The sequence below is a fragment of the Thamnophis sirtalis genome, unplaced genomic scaffold (genome assembly GCF_051295495.1).
Source record: "Thamnophis sirtalis isolate CommonGarterSnake01/CBP01778 unplaced genomic scaffold, rThaSir2_p1.2 scaffold_15, whole genome shotgun sequence".
Taxonomy (NCBI): domain Eukaryota; kingdom Metazoa; phylum Chordata; class Lepidosauria; order Squamata; family Natricidae; genus Thamnophis; species Thamnophis sirtalis.
This window is the reverse complement of record NW_028261395.1, coordinates 17,970,269-17,992,012: the sequence shown is the minus strand read 5'-3', so window position 1 is coordinate 17,992,012 and position 21,744 is coordinate 17,970,269. Positions and strand designations below refer to the sequence as shown.

The window sequence follows — 21,744 nt, the reverse complement described above, 5'->3', positions numbered from 1 at the left end:
ACAGCAAAGGGGCAATTAAAACTAAAATTTTAGAAAGTTACAAAAGGATTGAGGGTCCAGATAAATTTGAAATAAGATTTTGGAATTAATTATAAAGAATCCTTCCCATCGGAATATGCTTTTGTTTTGATTTCTTTGTGTTTTTTTAAAACTAAGAGTTTAAAAAATTGGACACCAGAGGGAATAGAAGGATCAAAAGATTACAATTAAAGGAGAAGAACATTTCAACTTGATTTACTAATACAGAATATTTTAACATTGGACATTGTCAGACCTGGGTAAACGAGGCAGAAAATGCTACTAGATGAACTAGATCTATTGTATTGTAAGATTACATTAACAGAGCGTTAGAAATCTGAACATACAAAGTTCTTGCTGCCACTTTTAACTATCTGATCAATTAGGATGGGTCTTTCTTAAATTTCTTTCTTTGAATGCTAAGCAGCTGAGGACTCCCCTTGTCTTGTTCTGATTGTTTCCTAGGAAGCATCACTTTCCCATGTCCTCCAAGGTCATCCACATATGCCATTTCAGATTTATTGAATAATATTTTTAAACAAGAGAATAGAAGTAAAATTTAAGAGTATCTGCCTCTCTAGATAGAGTTTGTTTAAAAGATGCTATCAAAGAGGAGCAAGGTTACCTGACACAATTGAGCCTAATTTAAAAGTAGATTTAAAAATGATGGGCTACAAGAATGATTTATTACACTGGACAAACAAACCAAGAGAGTAACCTGAATAATTTTCCTATATTGGATTTATAAAAAAGACTTGTTGAAGTTTTGAAGAACTTTGTGAGAAAGGACAAAGAAAAAATAAAAATAAAAACAAATTCTGTGACATTATTTGAAGGGGCTAAATATCAAGATTGTTAGAAATAAATGATCAGGATTAAAATAGATTTGTTGTTGTCTTTGGTAATGAACTTAATGAACTTCTGCTTAACATCAAGAGTGAAATGATGACATTTTATGGATTTGTTTATTGATAAAGAGATGGATATGAGAAGAAGAGGTCATTTGTTGTATTTTAAGAGAAGGTGATAAGTTACTAAAATTGTTTTTATTAGTAATTATTGTATATTGTAAACTTTCATAAAATAAGCATTAAAAAGCAGAGAACTTTCTTGTGTTCCCTGTATTTAATACCTTTGTCTGTTTATATTATTCCAGATCATCTCAGTTTAAAGAGGAGCCTAAGAGCTATGTAGGGACCAACATAAGAAAGGTAAGATCCAAAATAGTGAATATTGCTTTACTTTTAAGCGCACTTGCACTTTCCTCTTCCTCCTCCTTGTTATATTTGTTGCAGAAGCTATTTATTTAGCTGTATGTGCCATTTGACATCTATAGTATTTCTGATGGATGGATGGATTGCCTTGGTATTGATTCTTAGCAGATACATGCATTTTCTCTATGATGATCTGTCCCTAACTTGAGTTTTCAGATGTTCCAATGCTCTACCCATCACCACTGTAACTGAGTTCATCCAGCTTGCTACTGGTTATCCTCTTTCACCTTTTTTTTCACATTTCCGTTAAATATTTCTCCAGAAGCTAGGTCTTCGCATAATGTATCTAAAATAGTCATATATGTCTTGAGTGAGAATTCTGGGTTGATTTGATTGCTTATTTATTTGTTTGTTTTCTTGGCTGTCCACAATATTCTCAGGAGTTTTCTCCAGCACCAATGTTCAAAATCATTAACATTCTTTATATTCTGCTTTTTCAACTTTCACTACCATAGAATGTTACGGGAATACCATTGCTTGCACTGGTCATCTTTGTAGGTATCAAGATATCTGAATATCTTTCTAAAGCATTAAACATCTTTATGGTTATGTGACTGGCATGACTAAACGCTTAAGGCGCACAGAACGCTGTTACCTTCCCACCAAAGGTGGTCCCTATTTTTCGACTTGCATTTCTACGTGCTTTCAAACTGCTAGGTTGGCAGAAGCTGGGGCAAATAACGGGAGCTCACTCCATTACGTGGCGCTAGGGATTCAAACCGCTGAACTGCTGACCTTCTGATCGACAAGCTCACCGTCTTAGTTACTGAGCCACCACGTCCCTTTTTTCTAACGCATTCATAGCAGCCCAATGGCAGTCTGCAATTATTTCTTGACTGTTTATTCGTTTGCACTTGATAGTTGATCCTAAAAGCTATCTACCAATTTGATATTTTCATTATTAGTTCTGAGACTGATTGTCATGCTGTCATTAGTTTGGTCTTTATATTTATTTTATAATGTTTCATTGCTGCCCGTTTTAATCTCTGGATGGTTATGGGAGGCAAGTAATAATGTAAAGTGCCTAGAGAAGCCTTGTTTAAAGCCTACAACTTTAACTCGGAAAGAAGAATGGATGTTTTTTAGAAATAAGTTTATTAAACTTATCAAAATGTAAAATCAAAGGAAAATAGTGGAAAATAGGGAAGGGAAAAGGAGAAGTATAGGGCAAAGGAGTAAAAGGAAAGAAAAGCATTGACTCTCAACTCTTTATCACAGTAGAATGAAATAATACTATTACAGCCTCAACTTCACTCAGCGACCAAAGATTGCAGTCATAATTGTGACTGTAAATTGAAGAGTCGCTATAATCAGCTGACAATATTTTTGTAAATGGGCACTATGATGCTAGGATCAGTCCTCTGGGATTTTTGCAGTGTGATCAATCTAAATAAATGAAAGGAAGAACTGAGGTCTACCATTCCAAATTGCTCTGTAATATTTCAGCAGTGATTAAAATTGTCTGGTGATTTATTAGACTTAAGCTGATTCTTTTCAGCATTTAAAACTGAGATCCAATTGGAGAGAAAGTTAACATTCAAATTTAGGAGAATTAGATAGTGGTTGTTCTACACAGACAAAGGTAAAAGGTGGGGAAATAAGGGGCTTATCAATGGGGTAGGAAGCAATTAGGCATCAAAATAAAATGGGATTTCTGACCTGAGATGATGGCATCAGTTGCTTCCAAGAAGCCTTATTAAAGCATCTTTTCTTGTTTGTATTGGTTTTTTCATGGAGGGGGAGGGGGTGCTCAACTGAATTTTCTTAACTTAATTTGAATTTTCTAATTAATTTTCTTTGGGGCACAAAACACTATGTCAAACCAAGGCTAAGAGGAATGAGCCTGCTTCCTCCCCTATTGCTCAGTATCTGAATGGCTGGAGTAACTGAATGAGTTTAGTAAATGTTTGCAGAAGGGAATTCCCAGAAACCTCTTTAACATGTAATAAAGTGAAATTGCAACTTCTTTCTGAAGCAGCTAAGAAGTTTGTTCATTGAGGTGCTAAATCCATTTGGTACAACCAGTCCTGGCTCTAAATCTAGTTCTAAGTTGAAATACTTGTTCAGGAAGAAGTTGCTGAATATATTTTTAATTGTATCAGCAGGAGGATGGTCATGGTCAAGTCAATTATGCAGATAATTTTTTTTAATACAAGCATGATTATATTCTATGAGATTAAAGTATAATCAATAAGGAATGTCTTAATGGGAAAACTTGCAAGGGAAATCATTACTGATCCATCCAAAATATAATTTTAATTAATGTTGTAATAACGCCTTGATCATCGCATCCAGCCCACTCAATTCCTGGCAAATAGATGGGGAAGAAATGGAGGTAGTGACAGATTTTATTGTCCTGGGCTCCAAGATTACTGCAGATGTAGACTGCAGCCAAGAAATTTAAAGACGCTTGCTCCTGGGGAGGAAACTATGGTATCAAATCTAGACAGCATACTAAAAAGCAGAGACATCTCCCAGCCAACAAAAGTGCATAAAACCAAGGCTATGGTTTTTCCAGTTGTAATGTATGGTTGTGAAAGTTGGACCATAAGGAAGGCTGAGCAACAAAGAATCGAGGCCTTTGAACTATGTTGCTGGAGAAGACGCCTGTGAGTCCCTTGGGTGCAAGGCAATCAAACCGGTCAGTCCTAGAGGAGATCAATCCTGACTGCTCTTTAGAAGGCCAGATTCTGAAGATGAAATTCAAGTACTTTGGCCACAGAGAAGGAAAGACTCATCGGAGAAGAGCCTAATGCTGGGAACGATTGAGGGCAAAAGAAAAACGGGATGACAGAGAATGAGGTGGCTGGATGGAGTCACCAAAGTAGTAGGAGTGCTTAAATGGACTTTAGAGGATGGTAGAAGACAGGAAGACCTGGAGGAACGTAGTCCATGGGGTCGCGATGGGTCGGACTTCTCAACTAACAACAAATCCAATTTTGAATCTTGAGCCATTTTTCTTTTTAGGATTTCTGTCCATGGAATCCTTCCTACTCTCTCTCTTAATTATTGAAATCAGCTCTCTTAAAGTCTAAAGCATTAGTCTGAATTTGTTTGGTTACCTGTGATTGCATTATAGTGAATTCAAATATGACGTTTATCCCTATCAGTAAACATTAAGTGCAGTATTGTTCTTTCTCTTGTTCTTTCTTCTGCCTTTTGTATGACAAAGTTTTCAGCAAGACATGTCAAGACTCAGTTAGTTAGTTAGAACCTTTTACTGATTTTTTTCTTCTATTGCTTTCCATAGTTCTATGAGTATAATATCATTTCCCATAACCTTCCAACTTGGTAATGGCCAGATTGGTCTTCTAACTTCATCTTCCAGTACTATCGATTCTTGCAAGGAAGAAGAATTTTCCAAATTATCTTCAATGTTGAAAACTCACCTATACTGTATTTTGTTGTAATCCTTTCATCTTGGTTTATTTGTTCATTGGTATCTACTAGTAACTCTGCTACTATGGTCCATTGATGTCCTTTAGCATAGCAATTCAAGGTTGGATCCCATTTTCAGTGTGTTATAGAGGTTGTTGTATACTACTACTTGTTTCTTAAGTTCTTCCCTCAGATTTTTGCCTTTCTTGACTTTGGGTTCTCTTCTGTTCTTGTCAATTTCTAGAGTTTGTTCTGACATCCAGTTTGCTTTTTTTTATATCTTTATCTTTGGCCATCTCTTTCACATCCATTCTTTGTTCTGACCTAGGCTTCCTGATACAGTAAAAAGCACACACTTAGTCCACCAAACCCTCTTTTTATTATATTTATTTATTTATTTATTATGTTCATTCACAGCCCGTAATGACTCCCAAATACTTGTAAAGGCTGCCAAAGTCTTTCAGGATAAGGCTGATAAGCACCCATCTTTATTTTTCTTGAAATGCTGTGAAAGACTTAATTGGCAATTAGCTTTGCAAGGCCACACGAAGCAAAGAGTCAAAACAGAGCTTCAGAAGGTAAACTGACCAGCATCAACCAAGTTGCTTCCTGCAAAGGCTCCTTTATGGGAGGGGCCAATCACCTCCAAACCTTATTCCCAAATTGTCCCTTCTGTCTTAACTGTTCTTGCCTTCTGGCAGCTCTGTGCATTCGTGCACTGGGAACAGGGGGACCTGTTCCTCTGCCTCACTGATGTCCAATTCTGGAGGCTCTGAAAGTAGTACATAACTCCCAGATCGCTATGGCCCCCTCTCTGCCTCTGACGCAGAGACCTCGTCCGAGCCTTCCCAGACTCCAGGACTGGCCCATGTTTCTGCCCAACGTCCTCGCTATCCGACTCTGCTGTCAGTTCTGCAGGCTGACGGTAGACCACAACATTCTTAACAATTTCTTTAAATTCATTCCACAAGTTCCTTTGGTTCTGTATTAATAGGGGACAGGATTCCAGGACTAGAATAATTCCTGATATTCTCCTTAAAAATGTTAGATATGTGCTCAAGATCATATTGTGGAAACTAATTGCCTTTTTTCTTCTTCTTTAGCTTAATTTCTGTTTTTCACTTGGTTGAACCTATATATTTTATGTAAGCCGCCCTGAGTCCCCGCGGGGAAAAGGACGGCCTATAAATATTAATAAAATAAAATAAAATAAAAATTTAGAAGGCTGGGGGCCTTCTACTTTTAATTTTAAAGTTGTTCTTGCTATGGATATTTTGCTGGTATATAGTACATGACCCTATCACTCTAAACATAATTGTTTGTTTTTCTCAGCAATGGAGACAATACCAGCATATCTTTATTTGTTATTCAGTCTAGTCTTGTTTTGCCAAGTGACTGCCAAAGCATTCTTATCTCCATAATATGGGAGATTCTGCTATTATTTTTTGTTGTGGACCAATGTTTCACTTGCACACATTGTAACTGGTCTAATGATTGTTAGATAGACTTAGGTTTCAGATGTAGAGAGGGTTTCTTACTGAATAGAACACAGTTGGTGTCATTTCAACAAGGTGATGTTAACTCATACTTGGGCAGTCTGTGGGGTTCAACAGCCATGTTTGGGCCCTCTGATGCTTTCATTGGAAACCTTATTTGATTTCAAATGATTAATCCCGCATTACTGATCACCAGTCTTTTTAATATTGAATCTTATTTTACAGTTCTTCGAGAACACATCTACTAGATCAGATTATAATGCAGCAGAAACTGAATTTGTATGCCATTGCTCAGGTGGATACCTACAGACAGCCCACAGTCTGATTCTTTGCTTTTCACTTCAGATGATGGGCAGTTGTTTCACAATGGCTGTTGTATGTTCTTTTCTTTAATCATTCATCATTCTAATCTTCATCTATCCACTGCAGGATCTTCTGCATATTTCAAACCAATATGGTCTTGAGCTTTTCTTTGCTACATGCCATCAGTTCTTCTTGCTATTTGATCATCTCATTTCCATGGTGCTCTCTGAGCTTGCTTGTTTTCTTGCAGATGTTTTATTACCCTAACTAGGTAACATCATCAGTACACATAAGGAGTGTTGTTTGCTGTCAGTTTATATCTGGTGATTTGCCTTTCTGTGTGGGTCCGCGATCTTAGAGATTCTTTAGTTGAGCTGAACTGATGGCTCTTTGGCAGTTTGTTGATTGGGTATTGTTTACTTGATTGTTGGTCTGAAGTTAACCTTGGAGTTAATCTATGCTAATCTGGGTGCTAAATACTAGTGGAGAGGCACTGAAGTCTTTTTGTTGTCTTTTGGGCTGGTTGATTGTCTCTTTTGCATAATCTATAGATGTTGTTAATGTCTATATGCGTCAGACATGCCTCATTCAGTAGCCAAGAAAGAAAACCCCCAACTCCATTTGAGTAGAGATAAAGGTACTTTTACTGGACATGAAATGAAAACAGCTAAAGTGAAGCAAGTTCTGAAGCAAAAAAAGCACGAACTTGTATATATCAAGTTACCCCAACCCAAGGTCCAATCTCCAGCTCCCAAAGGTGTCATGTGGGCTGCATCTTCAAGTGGCCTCATTCAGTTGCAGCGACAGTTGACCTTGACCAACTCCAAACACGAGCCATCAAAATGCACAGAAGATGGTGAGAACATACCTTCCTAACAATATCTCTGCCAGTCCCTAGTAATTCCCCTCCCAAATACCATTAGTCCAGTTTACCGTCAAAAGGGCAAACGACAAAACCGCGCCCGACTAAACCGCGGTGATAAAACCGCGTGTCCTAAAGCGCTCCGACGAATGAGCGCTGAATTGCGCCGACAACAGCCTGGAGACAGAAGCGCGCTGTAAAACTAAACCTAAACCTAATCCCTAACGCTAAACGTAACGCTAAACGTAACGCTAAACCTAACCCTTAACCTAACCCTAAACCTAACCCTAAACCTAACCCTAACCCTAACCTTAAACCTAACCCTTACCTTAAGTTAAATCGGCTTTCTGTCTCCGCGCTATTGTAAAAGCGCCCTTCTGTCTCTGCGCTGTTGTCTCTGCGCTGTTGTCGCCGCGTTGATGACATTGCGGTTTTAGGGTCACGGTTTAGTCGGGCGCGGTTTTGACGTTCGCCCTTTTGTCGGGTCATGCATTAGTCCCCACACTCCCCGTTACTATGGCAGCCGATAGCAAGGAAGCAAAGTAGAGGCTGACAATATGTCTATTGATGGCTAATTTCCCAGAGTGCCAGACTTCTAAAAAATCCCTGGCATTTTTGGACTTGGCCTGGTCTAGGATTGTCACAGTTTCCCAATTGAAACTATTGTTAAATCTGTCTATACCTTATGAAATTAAAGAATTTTTGTCATGTCTTCTGGCTGCCAGTTGGTGTTCATGGATACATTCTGCCAGTCTTCTGTCTGTTTGTCCTACATAGTGATTGTTGCAGTTCTTACATTGTATATTGTAGATGACTCCTGTTTTTTCTTCTGAAGTTTCTGGGTCTTTTAGTTTGTTTATGATGTTTTGAAAGGCTATGCTGATTCCATGTGGTTGTAGTAATCTGTCTGTTGTTTCTGACATACTCTTGATGTATAGCAGTGTAATTCTTTTTAGGGTTTCTGTTGATTGTGCTGTGTTGGGTTGAGTGGTCAGGGAAGTGTTTCTATGTATTGTATAGATGCTGCATTTTCTTTTTCTGCTGTTCTGAGCAGGGTGGATTTGATTTGAATCAAGTTGATTTAAAACATGATTTTAATCACTAGTAAAAAGGCTTGATTTAAATCAACTCGATTTAAATCATAATTTTTAAAGAGCACTTGTCATCTCTGTCCCGCAGCGGCTCCTCCTCTGACCTCCTGTTGTTTCACTTTCAGTCCCAATATTGCAGAATATACAGTCTCGTGCTACATAACTAAGATCCATTTCATGTTGAATAAACTAAATTATTAATGTATCTTAAATAGAAATCTATCTGTTGGAAGAAATGTCCTTCTGGGTTCGGCTCCAAGTGGGGGAAAAAGACACTGGAGACATGGAGGCTGCTTGGAAAGATGGTTTATTGGTGGACAGGACCACATGGCTTGAGTCCTGAATAGAAAAGGTGATCACATGCTTCAATGTTGATGGAGAAAAAGAGAAGGGCAGAAGAGAAGCTGAGTCCCTGGTTTTATGCCCTCTCTGGCCTTTGATCTTGAGCTTGCATTCTGATTGGTTCTCAGACTCCCATGGGGCCATGCAGGGGCAACTCTCTAGGCTGCGTTTTGAATCCAGGTTTGGTTGAGTTCTCAGATGCCATGTGGTGTGTTGGGTAAAGGGCCAATATTATCATGCCTTAATCCCATCCCCTGGAGTTGAAGGGGAGAACTCTTTATTATGTAAAGGGACTGGCTTGGCCTTCTTAATGGCCCATTGACAAAGTGGGTGGGGGAAGGAAGCTACAGGGAGCTATTCTCTCTTTATAAAACATGTTTCTTCCTTTTCACATCCAGAGAAATATTCTGCCTTTTCAATATTTCCTAGGATATTTCATTTTTCTGGGAGAGGGCTGGGTGATAACTTCCTACAGGGCTTGTTTAAATAAAGTCCTTCCTCAGCTTCTCTTGTGGGAGATTGGGTTGTTGCTTTGGTAGTGGAGCACCTTGTTAGTATGGGAGGGGTTTCTGTAGAGTTTCTAGTTTGTCATTGTGGTCTCTGCTGATCAGGATGTTTAGGAAGGGCACTGAGTTGTTGTTTTCTTCTTCTCCAGTAAACTGAATTATTTTCAAATGTTATTGATGGTTCTGTGGGTATTCTTTAATTGGTCCTTTTTTATTATGATGAAGGTGTCATCTACATATCTGATCTATATTTTCGGTTGTATTTCTGGAAGTGCTATGGTTTCTAGATGTTGCATGACAACCTCCACCATAAGTCCTGAAAGCGGTGATCCCATAGGTGTCTCTTTAACTTGTTGGTAAATTCGGCCATCAAATTAAAAGTATGTGGTTAAGCAGTGGTTTATGAGATCCATAATCCTGAATGTTTTGATCTTTGTGTATTCAATTAAGTCAGGTGTACTGTGAAGCAATGCAGTCATGGATTCTTTGCTAATTCTGGATCTGTAGACGTGAACAGGGCTGTGACATCAAATAAGACCATGATGTCAACCTTATCTATAGTCACATCTCTGTGTCAGGGTTCCTGATTGTTTGAAGACACTGTAGAGGAGAGTTAATGGAATGTTGGCTTCATCTTGTAAGATACCCTGAGCCGAGGTGGCGCAGTGGTTAGGGTGCAGTACTGCAGGCCACTTCAGCTGACTGTTATCTGTAGTTCAGCGGTTCTAATCTCACGGGCTCAAGGTTGACTCAGCCTTCCATCCTTCCGAGGTGGGTGAAATGAGGACCAGACTGTGGGGGCGATATGCTGACTCTGTAAACCGTTTAGAGAGGGCTGAAAGCCCTATGAAGCGCTATATAAGTCTAACTGCTATTGCTATTGCTATTGCTTTTTTGTTAATTCTTTTGCAATGTTGTATGTAGGGGTCCCTGTCAGAGATATGATTGGGTGGAGAAGTATGCCAGATTTGTGTATCTTGGAGCATCCTTAGAAGTATGGGAGATGGGTCCACTGATTCTTATCCAACACTTTTCCCCTTTGGTAATTTGTCCTTTCTTAGTGAGGTCATTGAGGGTTCTTTTGAGCTAGTCATCTAGGTTTTGTATTCTTTTTTTTTTTTAGAGTATTTTATTTCCATTTTCATTTTCATACACTCACATGTATACTATACATAGCCAACACCATACAGCATTAAACAATAATTACATCAGTTCCTCTTGTCAACAATGCCCCAGAAAACAGAAACCCAATATAGCTCTTCTGCTCTCCATACACCTCTTTCTTCCACCACCCTCCAACTTTCTATCTTCCCTCCATCATAGCAATAGCAGTAGACTTATATACCGCTTCATAGGCCTTTCAGGCCTCTCTAAGCGGTTTACAGAGAGTCAGCATATTGCCCCCAACAATCTGGGTCCTCATTTTACCCACCTCGGAAGGATGGAAGGCTGAGTCAACCCTGAGCCGGTGAGATTTGAACCGCTGACCTGCTGATCTAGCAGTAGCCTGCAGTGCTGCATTTAACCACTGCGCCACCTTGGCTCATCCCCCTCTACCCTACTTCCCCTCCCCCTCTACCACTCCTCTCTCCACATCCACTCCTCCCCATCCTTCTCACCTTCCCCCCCCCCCCTCTCTCCCATCCCTCTCTGCCCATCTTTCTTCTTTCCCACTCCTCCTCTCCTTGGTGTATTTCCGCTACATGTCAATATACTTGGCCTATCCTATTTTTAAAGAAAAATAAAAAAAACAGTATACATGTGGAGTCACATTACATTGATATCTAACACATCTTATCTAACCTGATATATATCCCTCCCCCCACCCTTCCCCCGACCCCCCACAACCGTTCCCCCCCCCGACTTCCCAGAACCCGTACACGGTATAGGTTTTTAACAAACACAGTCTAAAATATATTGAGAAAAAAAAGAATAAGAAATTAATAACATCTCTACATGGATCTTAGCTCCTCCTTGCTAAGCTAACTTTAAACAATTTAAATCATTCCTGATCTTAAGCATAGGCTATCTGGAATTTCTTAGTCCCGTATTTATTTTGTATATAATCAATCCATTTTTTCCAGTCTCGTTTATATCTCTCATTTGAGTGGTCTTATGTAGATATTTTAGCCATCTTGGCTAAATTTGTGACTTTCAATGTCCATTCTTGAATTGTAGGCAGGTCTTCCTTCTTCCAGTATTGGGAAAACCTATTCCAGTATTGTATTTTGTATTCTATTGGTGTTCACAGGATTGTAGGTTTCTTTGTCCTCCAGTATTTCTTTTGGTTTTTGTAGGCATTGTGTCTATCCATAATCATAGGGGTTTGGCCTTTGTCTGCAATTAGGATGATGATGGTCTGCTCCTTCAGGCTGCTTTGTCTTCTGTTGTAAATTGTCTTCTGAAGGCTGCTTTGTCTTCTGTTGTAAGTTGATTCCGTTCCTATATTTTTCTGATCTGTGGAATGATACTTTGTCTAATGTTTTCTTGGACTTCTGTGTTTTTTTCAGTGGAGTATAGGGCAGTAGGAGTCCCAAAGTGCATAGATGGGGAGAGAAAGGCAGGTGGAAGGAGTTGAAATGCCCTTATGATTGTAAGCACAGGGAGGTGGCCAAGCACCTGAATTTTGATTACATGATTGTTGGGTGCTACAGTGGCTATAACTTCCAGGTACCAGTTGTAAGGCCCTTCTTTCAGCACCATCATTAATTTCACACAGTCACTGGACAGATGATTGTAAGTTGAAGACTACCTGCAGAAAACTTAGCTTGTAAAGTTTTTTTTAAATAATGGTTTTGTTTTGTTTGGTGCCTTTGAATCATCATAAAAGTCTAGCAAGTTCAAGCTGTTTTCTTAGCAAGATGTTCAAAAATAGTTGCCCATTGCCTTCTTCCTAAGGTTAAGAGAGATTGACTGGCCCCAGGTTGCTTTGTGCTGTACAGTAGATGGAACTAGAACTGTTTTCTAGCCCGTTGTCTTAACCTCTACATCAAATTGGATCTTTAGCTTGTAAGTTAAGGCTTTAGAATATAGTTTCAAAATAAACTAAAATAAAAAAGAATGTAACCTTTTAACTGAAAAAGAGGATTGTGGAAATCAAAATGTTCAACAATATTTCCTTTTCTATATTTGGGAACTGATTTGTATATGTCAATGTACATCAAATATCTGAAAGCTGGGTGAACTCCAAAATCCATCAATTCAATCTCCCACCCTCCCTCCCTCCCTCCCTCCCTCCCTCCACACGCATGCACGCACGCACGCACGCACACACACCTCTATTGGAATATGAATACCAAGAATATTGTTTTGAACTAATAGAATACTGTTACAATTCTTCTGGCTATAAGAGACTTGTGTTTATTATTCTCAGTTGAAAATGAGAGCAGGAGGGATGAGTGATTCATCAAAATGGAAGAAGCAGAAACGATCACTAAGAAACTCTTGCCATGTAACCAAGGCATCTCAAGGAATAGAACAGTCAGCTGCTAATGGCACAGGTAGGACAAATAATTGTTTATGTAGTAAAATGTATACGCTCTGAATATGGGTAATCGTTGAGAAAGCATTTCCTCTTTCTTGTTTCCAGTTGCCATGTTAGTTACATTTTTAAATATAAATTGGTGCTAAATTGTGAGGATTTAAGAGTATAACAGATAAGTGGAAATTTGGCTCAAGTTTGCCCCATGCTAAATTGTTTTTGGTAAGGTAAGTAACCTCGGATAGTCACTCACGCCCTCGTCACCTCAAGACTGGATTACTGTAATGCGTTCTACATGGGGCTGCCCTTGAAGAGTGTTCGAAGACTTCAGCTAGTCCAGAATGCAGCCATGCGAACAATTGTGGGTGCACCTAGGTACACCCACGTTACACCTATCCTCCGTGAGCTGTACTGGCTTCCCATTGGTCTCCGGACATGCTTCAAGGTGCTAGTCGTTACTTTTAAAGCCCTACATGGTATCGGACCTGGTTACCTGAGAGACCGCCTCCTGCCAGTCACCTCCCAAAGACCTATTAGATCCCACAGACTAGGCCTCCTCTGGATTCCATCTGCCAGCCAATGTCGGCTGGCGACCCCCCGGGGGAGGGCCTTCTCTGTAGCTGCTCCGGCCCTATGGAACAATCTCCCCGTTGAGATTCGGACCCTTACTACCATTCCGGCCTTCCGCAAAGCAACTAAGACCTGGCTGTTCTGGCAGGCTGGGGCTGTTGAATTATCCAGCCCTATCCTATGTTATGACTGTTGCTGAATTTTTAATTGTTGTTTTTATTTTTGTACTCCCCCTTCCCTTCTTATTGTTAGCTGCCCTGAGTCTTCCGGGAGTAGGGTGGCATACAAGCTAAATAAAACTCAAACTCAAACTTTATTGCTACTTTTTTTCTGTGAACACATTGGAACACATTAAAAAATGAAATTCTGATACCAGGTCTCAAAGGTGTTTGTGTGTGTGTATGTATGTATGTATGTATGTATGAATGTATGTATGTATGTATGTATGTATGTATGTATGTATGTATACACATACACCCATACCATACATATGCTCTCTCTCTATATTATATACATTATTGTTGTTGTTAGTTGCAAAGTCATATCTAACCCATCGTGACCCCATGGACATCGTTCCTCCAGGCCTTCCTGTCCTCTACTATCCTCTGGAGTCCACCTAAGCTCACGCTGACTGCTTCGGTAACGCCATCCAGCCACCTTATTCTCTGTCATCTCCTTCTTCTTTTGCCCTCAATCGTTCCCAGCATTAGGATCTTATCCAGTGAATCCTTCCTTCTCATTAGGTGGCCAAAGTATTTAAGTTTCATCTTTGGGATCTGGCCTTCTAAAGATGAGTCAGAGTTGATCTCTAGGACTGACCAGTTTGATCGCCTTGCAGTCCAAGGGACTCGCAGGAGTCTTCTCCAGCACCATAGTTCAAAGGCCTCCATTCTTTGGTGCTTAGCATTTCTTACGGTCCAACTTTCACAGCCATACATTGCAACTGGGAAAACCATAGCCTTGATTATATGCACTTTTGTTGCAGGGAGATGTGTCTACTTTTTAGTATGCTGTCTAAATTTGATGCCTTAGCTTTCCTCCCCAGGAGCAAGTGTCTTTTAATTTCTTTGCTACCGTCCACATCTGCAGTGATCTTGGAGACCAGGACAATAAAATCTATCACTACCTCTATTTCTTTCCCATCTATTTGCCAGGAATTGAGAGGGCCAAATGCCATGATCTTTGTTTTCTTAATGTTGAGTTTGAAGCCAACTTTTGTACTCACCTCCTTCACCCACATCAACAGATTTTTTAGTTCCTCTTCACTTTCTGCCATTAGAGTGCTATCATTCACATATCTTTTTGATATGGCCAAAGGACTAATCAATAAAAACTCAATGTCATATCTGAAGTTGTTGATATTTCTCCCGGCAATCTTAATTCCAACTTTTGATTCACCGTATACATACACACACATTAATCACAGACCATTTAGAATACATAGCGGAAAAAAGAGACTTGAGAATTAACAAGGTGATATGGTATGAAGCTATTACAGAATTTAGTTGTTCGGCTTCGGATACTGCAGAGCCTCCTCTCAGAAACTAACAAAGAAAATTGGTCATGGAGAGGATGTGTAGCATCTCAGACAATACTGTGGACCCTGGAGAAGCTTTGCTTATATGCCATGTCCTGGATGCAATAATCTTTTCTGCTGTCCTTAACCACTCTCTGCACAGCCTTCCTGTCCGAAACAGTAATACCTCCAAACCTCTAGTAATACAATACAATATGACAGGATGCTTTCAGTCCTCCCTCAATAGAAAGTGGAAAAGATAGGAGAAGGGAGATATGCTCTTCTCATGCAACGCAGAAAATGGTGTTCCTACTTCACCAGGGTCTCACTTTTGAAGGACCAAGCTAACCTATTCATTAGCTGCACACCCAAAAATTTCATACTACTAAACCACCTTCACAGTTGAATTGTTAATACAGATGTGTGACTGTGCTTGCCTTTTCTGAAATTGACAGTTACCATATTTTTCAGAGTATAAGATGCACCAGGGTATAAGACACACCAAGGTTTTGAAGAGGCAAATTAAAAAAGAAAGAGTTTTTGCACTCTGCAAACCTCCTCAAAACACCCAGTTTTTCGTGAAAATGGGCCCATTTTTTAAAAAAAGGGCACGAATAGCCCTTAGGAGGCTTGTAGAGTGTTCCTGGGGAGATGGGGTGGGGAACAAGCAAAAAATGGTCTGTTTTTTGCAAAAACAGGCCCATTTGTTGTAAAAAAAGGGCATTAGAAAGCTTATAGAGTGCTCCTCGGGGCTGGGAGGGGGATTGCCTGTTTTTTGCCCATTTATTGCCTGTTTTTTGCTCATTTCTGCCCTCCCCAGCCCCCAGGAGCTCTCTGAAAGCCTCCTACAAGCTATGCACGGCCATTTTGTATTCAGTGTATAAGACGCACCCAGATTTTCAGCCTCTTTTTTGAGGGAAAAAGGTGCCTTATACTCCGAAAAATACGGTATCTCTTTTGTTTTTCCTTCATTTAAAACAAGGCTGCTTTTATTACACCAGTTCATCAACTCTATAGCATCTCCTGGTAATTGCCCTCATTATCATCCTGAATAAGGTCCATCACTGTTGTATCATCTGCATACTCACAGTATGGTTGGGTAGCAAATCTTGCACAATAGTCATGGGTCAGCAAGGTAAACAAATAATGTAAAAGAGGTTCCGATGTTTCTAGAACTATAAAAGCCACAGTGGAATGGGTATCAGCACATACCTCACTGTTGTCTAGACACAACTTCACAACTCAGAGGGAATGGGACACATTGATACATTACAAATAATCACATGTCACAAAGGAATCACAGGTGGGCCGGTTAGCTATTTGGCAATAAGAAGGGAGCTGGTGGTCAGTGAGACCTGGAGAGACAGCCATTCAATGTGTTTTTTCTCCTTTTTGACTGCGACAATGTTTGGCAATAGTGAATGTATTGATTTTTCAAAAAAACACTAGTGGGTTGCACAATGTTACTTACTGGGCAAGATCCAGACATTAGTTCTTAGAATATGAACTAAAGCAGGGCAATATTAACATTTAGTGTAAGAAAACAACTATGATTTAATAACAGTGGTGTACATACAATAGTTTTAATGTGAGAACAGTTTTATTGCCATGCTTCATAAATTGGATTATTTTTAAGAGTTTTGCTTTCTCCAAGCACAGTGTTTCTCAATGATGCCACTAGGTTTCACTTCTATCTCATCTGTTCACAGAACATCGTTCCGTAATAACCTTCTTTGCCTCCCCTCATCTCAGCCTAGTTTAAATACTGAATTAATTTAGTCATAATGAAGTGAGCAATAGCTTAGGAAAGAATATGTATTTTAATAAAATTTATTAGTTTGAAAAAGTACCAGTCTCCTTCTGGTTTTAGTAAACCAAAGAGCTTCCATGGATAGGCAGTTAGCCATTTAGGAGCAATTTGTCAAATTCCAACATCAATCTCTTATTTAGATTTAGATTTAGATTTTTAGATTTTACTTTATTTGTATGCCGCCCTTTTCCCTGGGGGGACTCAGGGCGGCTCACAATTCAAGGGTTATTCCAGGTAACTTTTAAAAATACTTTATGGAAAAGCTGTAGATATTATGCTGTGATCTTAGTGTTGTGGCCTGGCAGCGGCCAACGAAGCTAGCAGCAGATTCGGACAGTGAGGAGGTTGGGGAGGAACATGGGCCAGTCCCGGAGTTGGGGGAAGGCTCTGATGAGGCTTCTGTGTCAGAGGCAGAGATGGTGCCAGAGCCGTGTGACAGCTATCAGCTGCCTTCAGAGTCAGACATCAGTGAGGCAGACAAACAGCTGGAGCCTGTTCCCAGTGTGTGCATGCGCAGAGTTGTCAGACAAAGGGAACAGCTAAAGAACAGGAGTTGACTTGGGAGTAAGGCCACAGGTGGACAATGAATGGCCCTTCCCAGAGGAAATAAAAGAGGAGCGAAAGGGGAGTGGAGCTTGCAGGAGACAATTTGTTTGCTTAATTGGCTTGTGATTCCCCGAGACTCCTTGCCAAGTTTTGCAGATATCGGCCTGGGAGTTCTCTACGCCAGATAAGGTCTGTGACTGTAAATCCTCCCTTGAAAGACTTTGCTGTATGTGAATGAGCAGAATTCACAGTAAATTAATAAAAGGGGTTTTTGTCGGGCCAGAAGTTTGCTTCATGTTCTTGGGAAGCCTAGGTTAACAGAGGATATTGACAAATTACTCCTACTGTTAGGAAGGGATTTTTCCCCCTTAATATCCAGAATGTGCTTTTGTCAGGATTCCAAGTAATACACCCATTGCAAGCAGAACTCTGAGGCAAGTTGGTTTCTCAAAGAACAGTTTTATTTGGAGATATCATCTTGGCATAAACTGGTGGAAAGCCAACTCTGAATGTTCCTGTGCTTTCTACCACATTAAAAAGTAAACTTTTCCTGGGGCAGAACCTGGATGCTGTGACGAGACGACGTGCGATCTCAAAGCTCTGAGATCGCACTCGATACTTTTATTGCTGGGGGGTTCTAACGGACCTAAATCATCCCAAAGAGATGGTGAACAGGAAGATTACATCTTGCTGATCCCGGGGATATCGCAAAATCTCAGAGAGAAGCAGGTTTAAAGTCTTCGTCTGGCAGTAAAAATTCCAGTCTTTTAAGGCTGACAAAGTCAGGGCAATTTGAAGGAAAAGTTTTTTAGCTGGTAAGAGAATTTTATTGTTTAAAGAAAAACGGACTGCCTAAAATTTTTTTAAACTAATTTAAATTAAAGAACAGAAGAACTTAGCGGCGATTTTGATCTTTTCTAATGGTTTTGGACAGTGGTTATCTTACTTTTTAAATGTTATTCACATGGATTGATTCTAAGTAAACCTTTTCAAATGGATAGATTACTTCAACATTTCTTCTGACTCTCTGTAAACTGGCTGTAAGCTAATTGACTACAATTAGACTGTTTACATCTTGACACTTTTATTGCTTGGCTGTTCTGGCTTAAGATCTGATAAGATTGTACAGCTGTTCCCTTTGTAGTCTACTTTCACTTGCAAATGTTTCAGAGCTTTTAAGAAAAAATACAACTGCGTATAAACATGGCGTCTCTTCAAGCGTCTCTCCAAGCGATACTTTCAGCTTTGAAGAGGGTGTTTGATACAGAGGACAGAATTCAGAGAAAATTGGATTATTTGGTGTTTTTGACAATAAATTGTGAGGATCAAACACAAAATAAGACGGAAATTCAAAAAATTGAAATGGAAAACGGAGATAAAGAATTCGAGCTTGTTGATATTCGTGACAATTGGTTTATTTCTGAGGGAGGAAAGAATGGAATATTTGAAGAGGAGTTAAATGGAGAGAAAATTTACTTCAAAGGACAGGGCATAGAAGGAGAAGAAAATATCAAAGAATTTTGGGACTATGAAATACTATTTGTAAAACATTTGATACCATTCCCTAGAATTAAAGACAAGCTGATAAAGGAAACAAAAAGAGGGCGTCAACATTATATGAGAGATACCACAAACAAGAAGGTGCAAAGATTTCTTCATACGGACTCGTTCAAAAAGATGTTTGGAGAATTGGATCCACAAATGGCAGCAGATATAAGACTGTTCTGTTATTAGAGAGATACAGGTTGATAGATGGAAGAGTATAATTCAAAATTAGCTAAACTTAGTCGAATCCATTGGTAATAGGTATAGTTAAATAAAAATTGATAATGATAGTAATGTATACAAGGTTGAGCTGTTATGATAAGTAATAATTGGATATGAGAAGGGAAGGTTAGAGATGTTTTTGGACTATATATAAAGATTATTAATAACAATAATAATTATAATAAAAAACAAAACTATATACAGTTAAATTTTATCTAATGGGGGGAAATGCTATGATATAGCATATAGTTAAATAAAGAAAGGATAATGATAATAAATTATATACATGGAGGATTAGAAAACTTTGGTATTAAATATTATAGATGTTTAGCTAAAACAGGATATGAGGACTTAATGTTAATGGAGGATTTTATAAATAAGTAAATGAAATGCCAGCATGTGGTTATGGATTGAATCTTGGTATACTTAAGGATGAAGGATGTTTAAATAACTGTAGTCAAATAAAAGTGGAGGTATGATGATGTCAATATAGGAAATATTTGAGTTAAGATATTTGAATTAATATGAATTATATTTGATGACGGTGGAAGATGCACAAAAGCTTTTTTTTAAAAAAAAATAAATGTTTTTTAATTTTAATTGAAACAAGTACAGCATCTTTCTTTACATCTGTAGAGAGTGTATCAATCGATTACAGATCCTCCACGGTCAACAAACATAACTCATATTAACTTAAGCATTATTATATATCCATTTTCATTTGACTGTAATTATTATTTAAAAGTATTAATACAAGTAATAATCTTGAACAATACCTGCCCACACCAGTGGGAAAAGAAAAAATCAAAAAGAAAAGGCAAAAAAAAAAAAAAAGGACAAAAAAAAAACACGACAGGCAGGGAAAAAGAACAAAACACAGGTATCTATTAAAAAAAAAGAAGTATATCAGCTGGTTACAACATGCTTTGGTGCTTCTCTTCCATTAATTCATATTAATTCAAATATCTTAACTCAAATGTTTACCATATTAACATCATTATACCTCCAGTTTTAATTACCTATAGTTATTTAAATATCCTTCATCCTTAGCTATACCAGAAAATTAATCCATAACACATGCTGACATTTCATTTACTACTTATAAAGTCCTCTATTTACATCAAATCCTCATATCCTATTTTAGCTGGACATCCATAATATTTAGTTATATCATATATCATAACATTTTCCCAGTGTTGATTAACATTTGATTGTATGTATTTTATTTAGTTTTGATAATAGTGATAGTTATTGTAATTAATACTCTTTATGTATAATCCAAAAATGTTTTCTCATATCCAATTGTTATTTATCATATCGACTCCACATTATATACATTACTATCAATATCAATTATTATTCAGCTATATCTATTACAAAGAGAGCAATTAGATTAGCTAGATTTCTTCAATCTATCAACCAATTCCACATTATATACATTGCCATCAATATCAATTATTATTCAGCTGTATCTATTACAAATTAAAATAATCAGATTTAGCTAATTTTAAGTTATATTCTTGCATCTGTCAGCCTGTGTCCCTCCAACAGCAAAGTATTCTTAATCCAGTTGCCATTCGTTGAATAAATTTACCAAATGAGCCATAAAGAAGATTCATTTAAAGAGACAGAGTGCAGGAGAAATGGAAACTCCACCCTGGAGAATTAAAGTCAATCTGAGAAACTTTACAAGCCCGGGACAACATCATTATTTCATCACTGACATTCAGAGCCAAAAGGTGCTAAGATATTTTTGTTTGGACTTGCTTATAAAAACACAAAAGCTTTTTGTAACCAGCTGATATACTTTTTACAATATATGTTTGTTTTGAAAATAAATAAATAAATAATTTTTTTTTTAAAGTAAACTTTTCCTGTTTTCTCAAAACAATAAATCACATTGTCCAATCTGGATATTTGCTGGTTGCCTGGTTACGTCTCTCCTCCTACTCCTCTGGCCATCCAGCCATTGGAATGTCTCTGACACATCAAAGAGCTATTGTGTTTTGGCTACAAACCCCATCTATTGCTGCCGCCCCCCACTTCAGTTCCAAGCTGTGTCAACCTGAAGCCATGTGAAAAGAAACCCCAGTAGGCAAAACCCCACTGAAAAGAAGGCATCCGCAGCCAGGTCAGCTTCAGGCTTGACACATTTTTTGCTGAAAGGAATGTATTATTTATTTATTTATTAAATTTCTATAGCTGCCTACCTCACAAAATGTGACTCTGGGCAGTGTACAACAATTGAGTAAGATCAAATATAAAAACAGACAATATAAAATTCAGATTAAAGTAAAAATTATGAAAACATTATGGACCCAGAAGCAAACCGGTAATATAGCTTGCATAATAGAGGTGTAACATGGGCTGCTTGCATCACTATATTTTGTAATGGCTGAAGCTTCTGAATTCTCTTCAGGGGCAGCCTTACATAGATTGCATTGCAGATCCTCATAGCCTCCAAACACAGGGATAAGACATTCACAGCATCACTTAATTCATCAGGGGCAGAGGTGTATTGGATATCATCAATATAGGAGTGAATTAGGGGGAGAGCAGAAAATATATTAAGATATGGCACTGGTTCTCATGGTACTCTTAACAGTTTATTGAAGACATTAACATCATTTGCCTGAGGATAGTTTTAGTTATAAAAACCAGAGAGAATAACTGTTATAAAAGTGAAACATTATAAAGCTACTTAAGGACAGATACATCTCATGTACATTAAATGTATATGAATCACTTTTGCCTCTATCCTTACAGCCTACACTTAACTAGCCT

The 21,744-nt window shown here is 38.5% G+C and overlaps 1 protein-coding gene across 5 annotated transcripts in view; it reads left to right on the top strand.

The window, feature by feature from the left end:
- Positions 1 to 21,744, top strand: part of GBF1 (golgi brefeldin A resistant guanine nucleotide exchange factor 1) — a 152,359-nt gene that overhangs the window by 50,529 nt on the left and 80,086 nt on the right. For 4 of the 5 annotated variants that reach the window (XM_087702642.1, XM_087702641.1, XM_087702640.1 and 1 more), the window contains exons 8-9: positions 1,175 to 1,229; positions 12,644 to 12,770. In XM_087702642.1, the coding sequence (XP_087558768.1) occupies positions 1,175 to 1,229; positions 12,644 to 12,770 (182 nt within the window). Of the gene's footprint in view, positions 1 to 1,174; positions 1,230 to 12,641; positions 12,771 to 21,744 lie in introns of those variants that run through there. The other variant, XM_087702643.1, reaches the window with a different exon arrangement.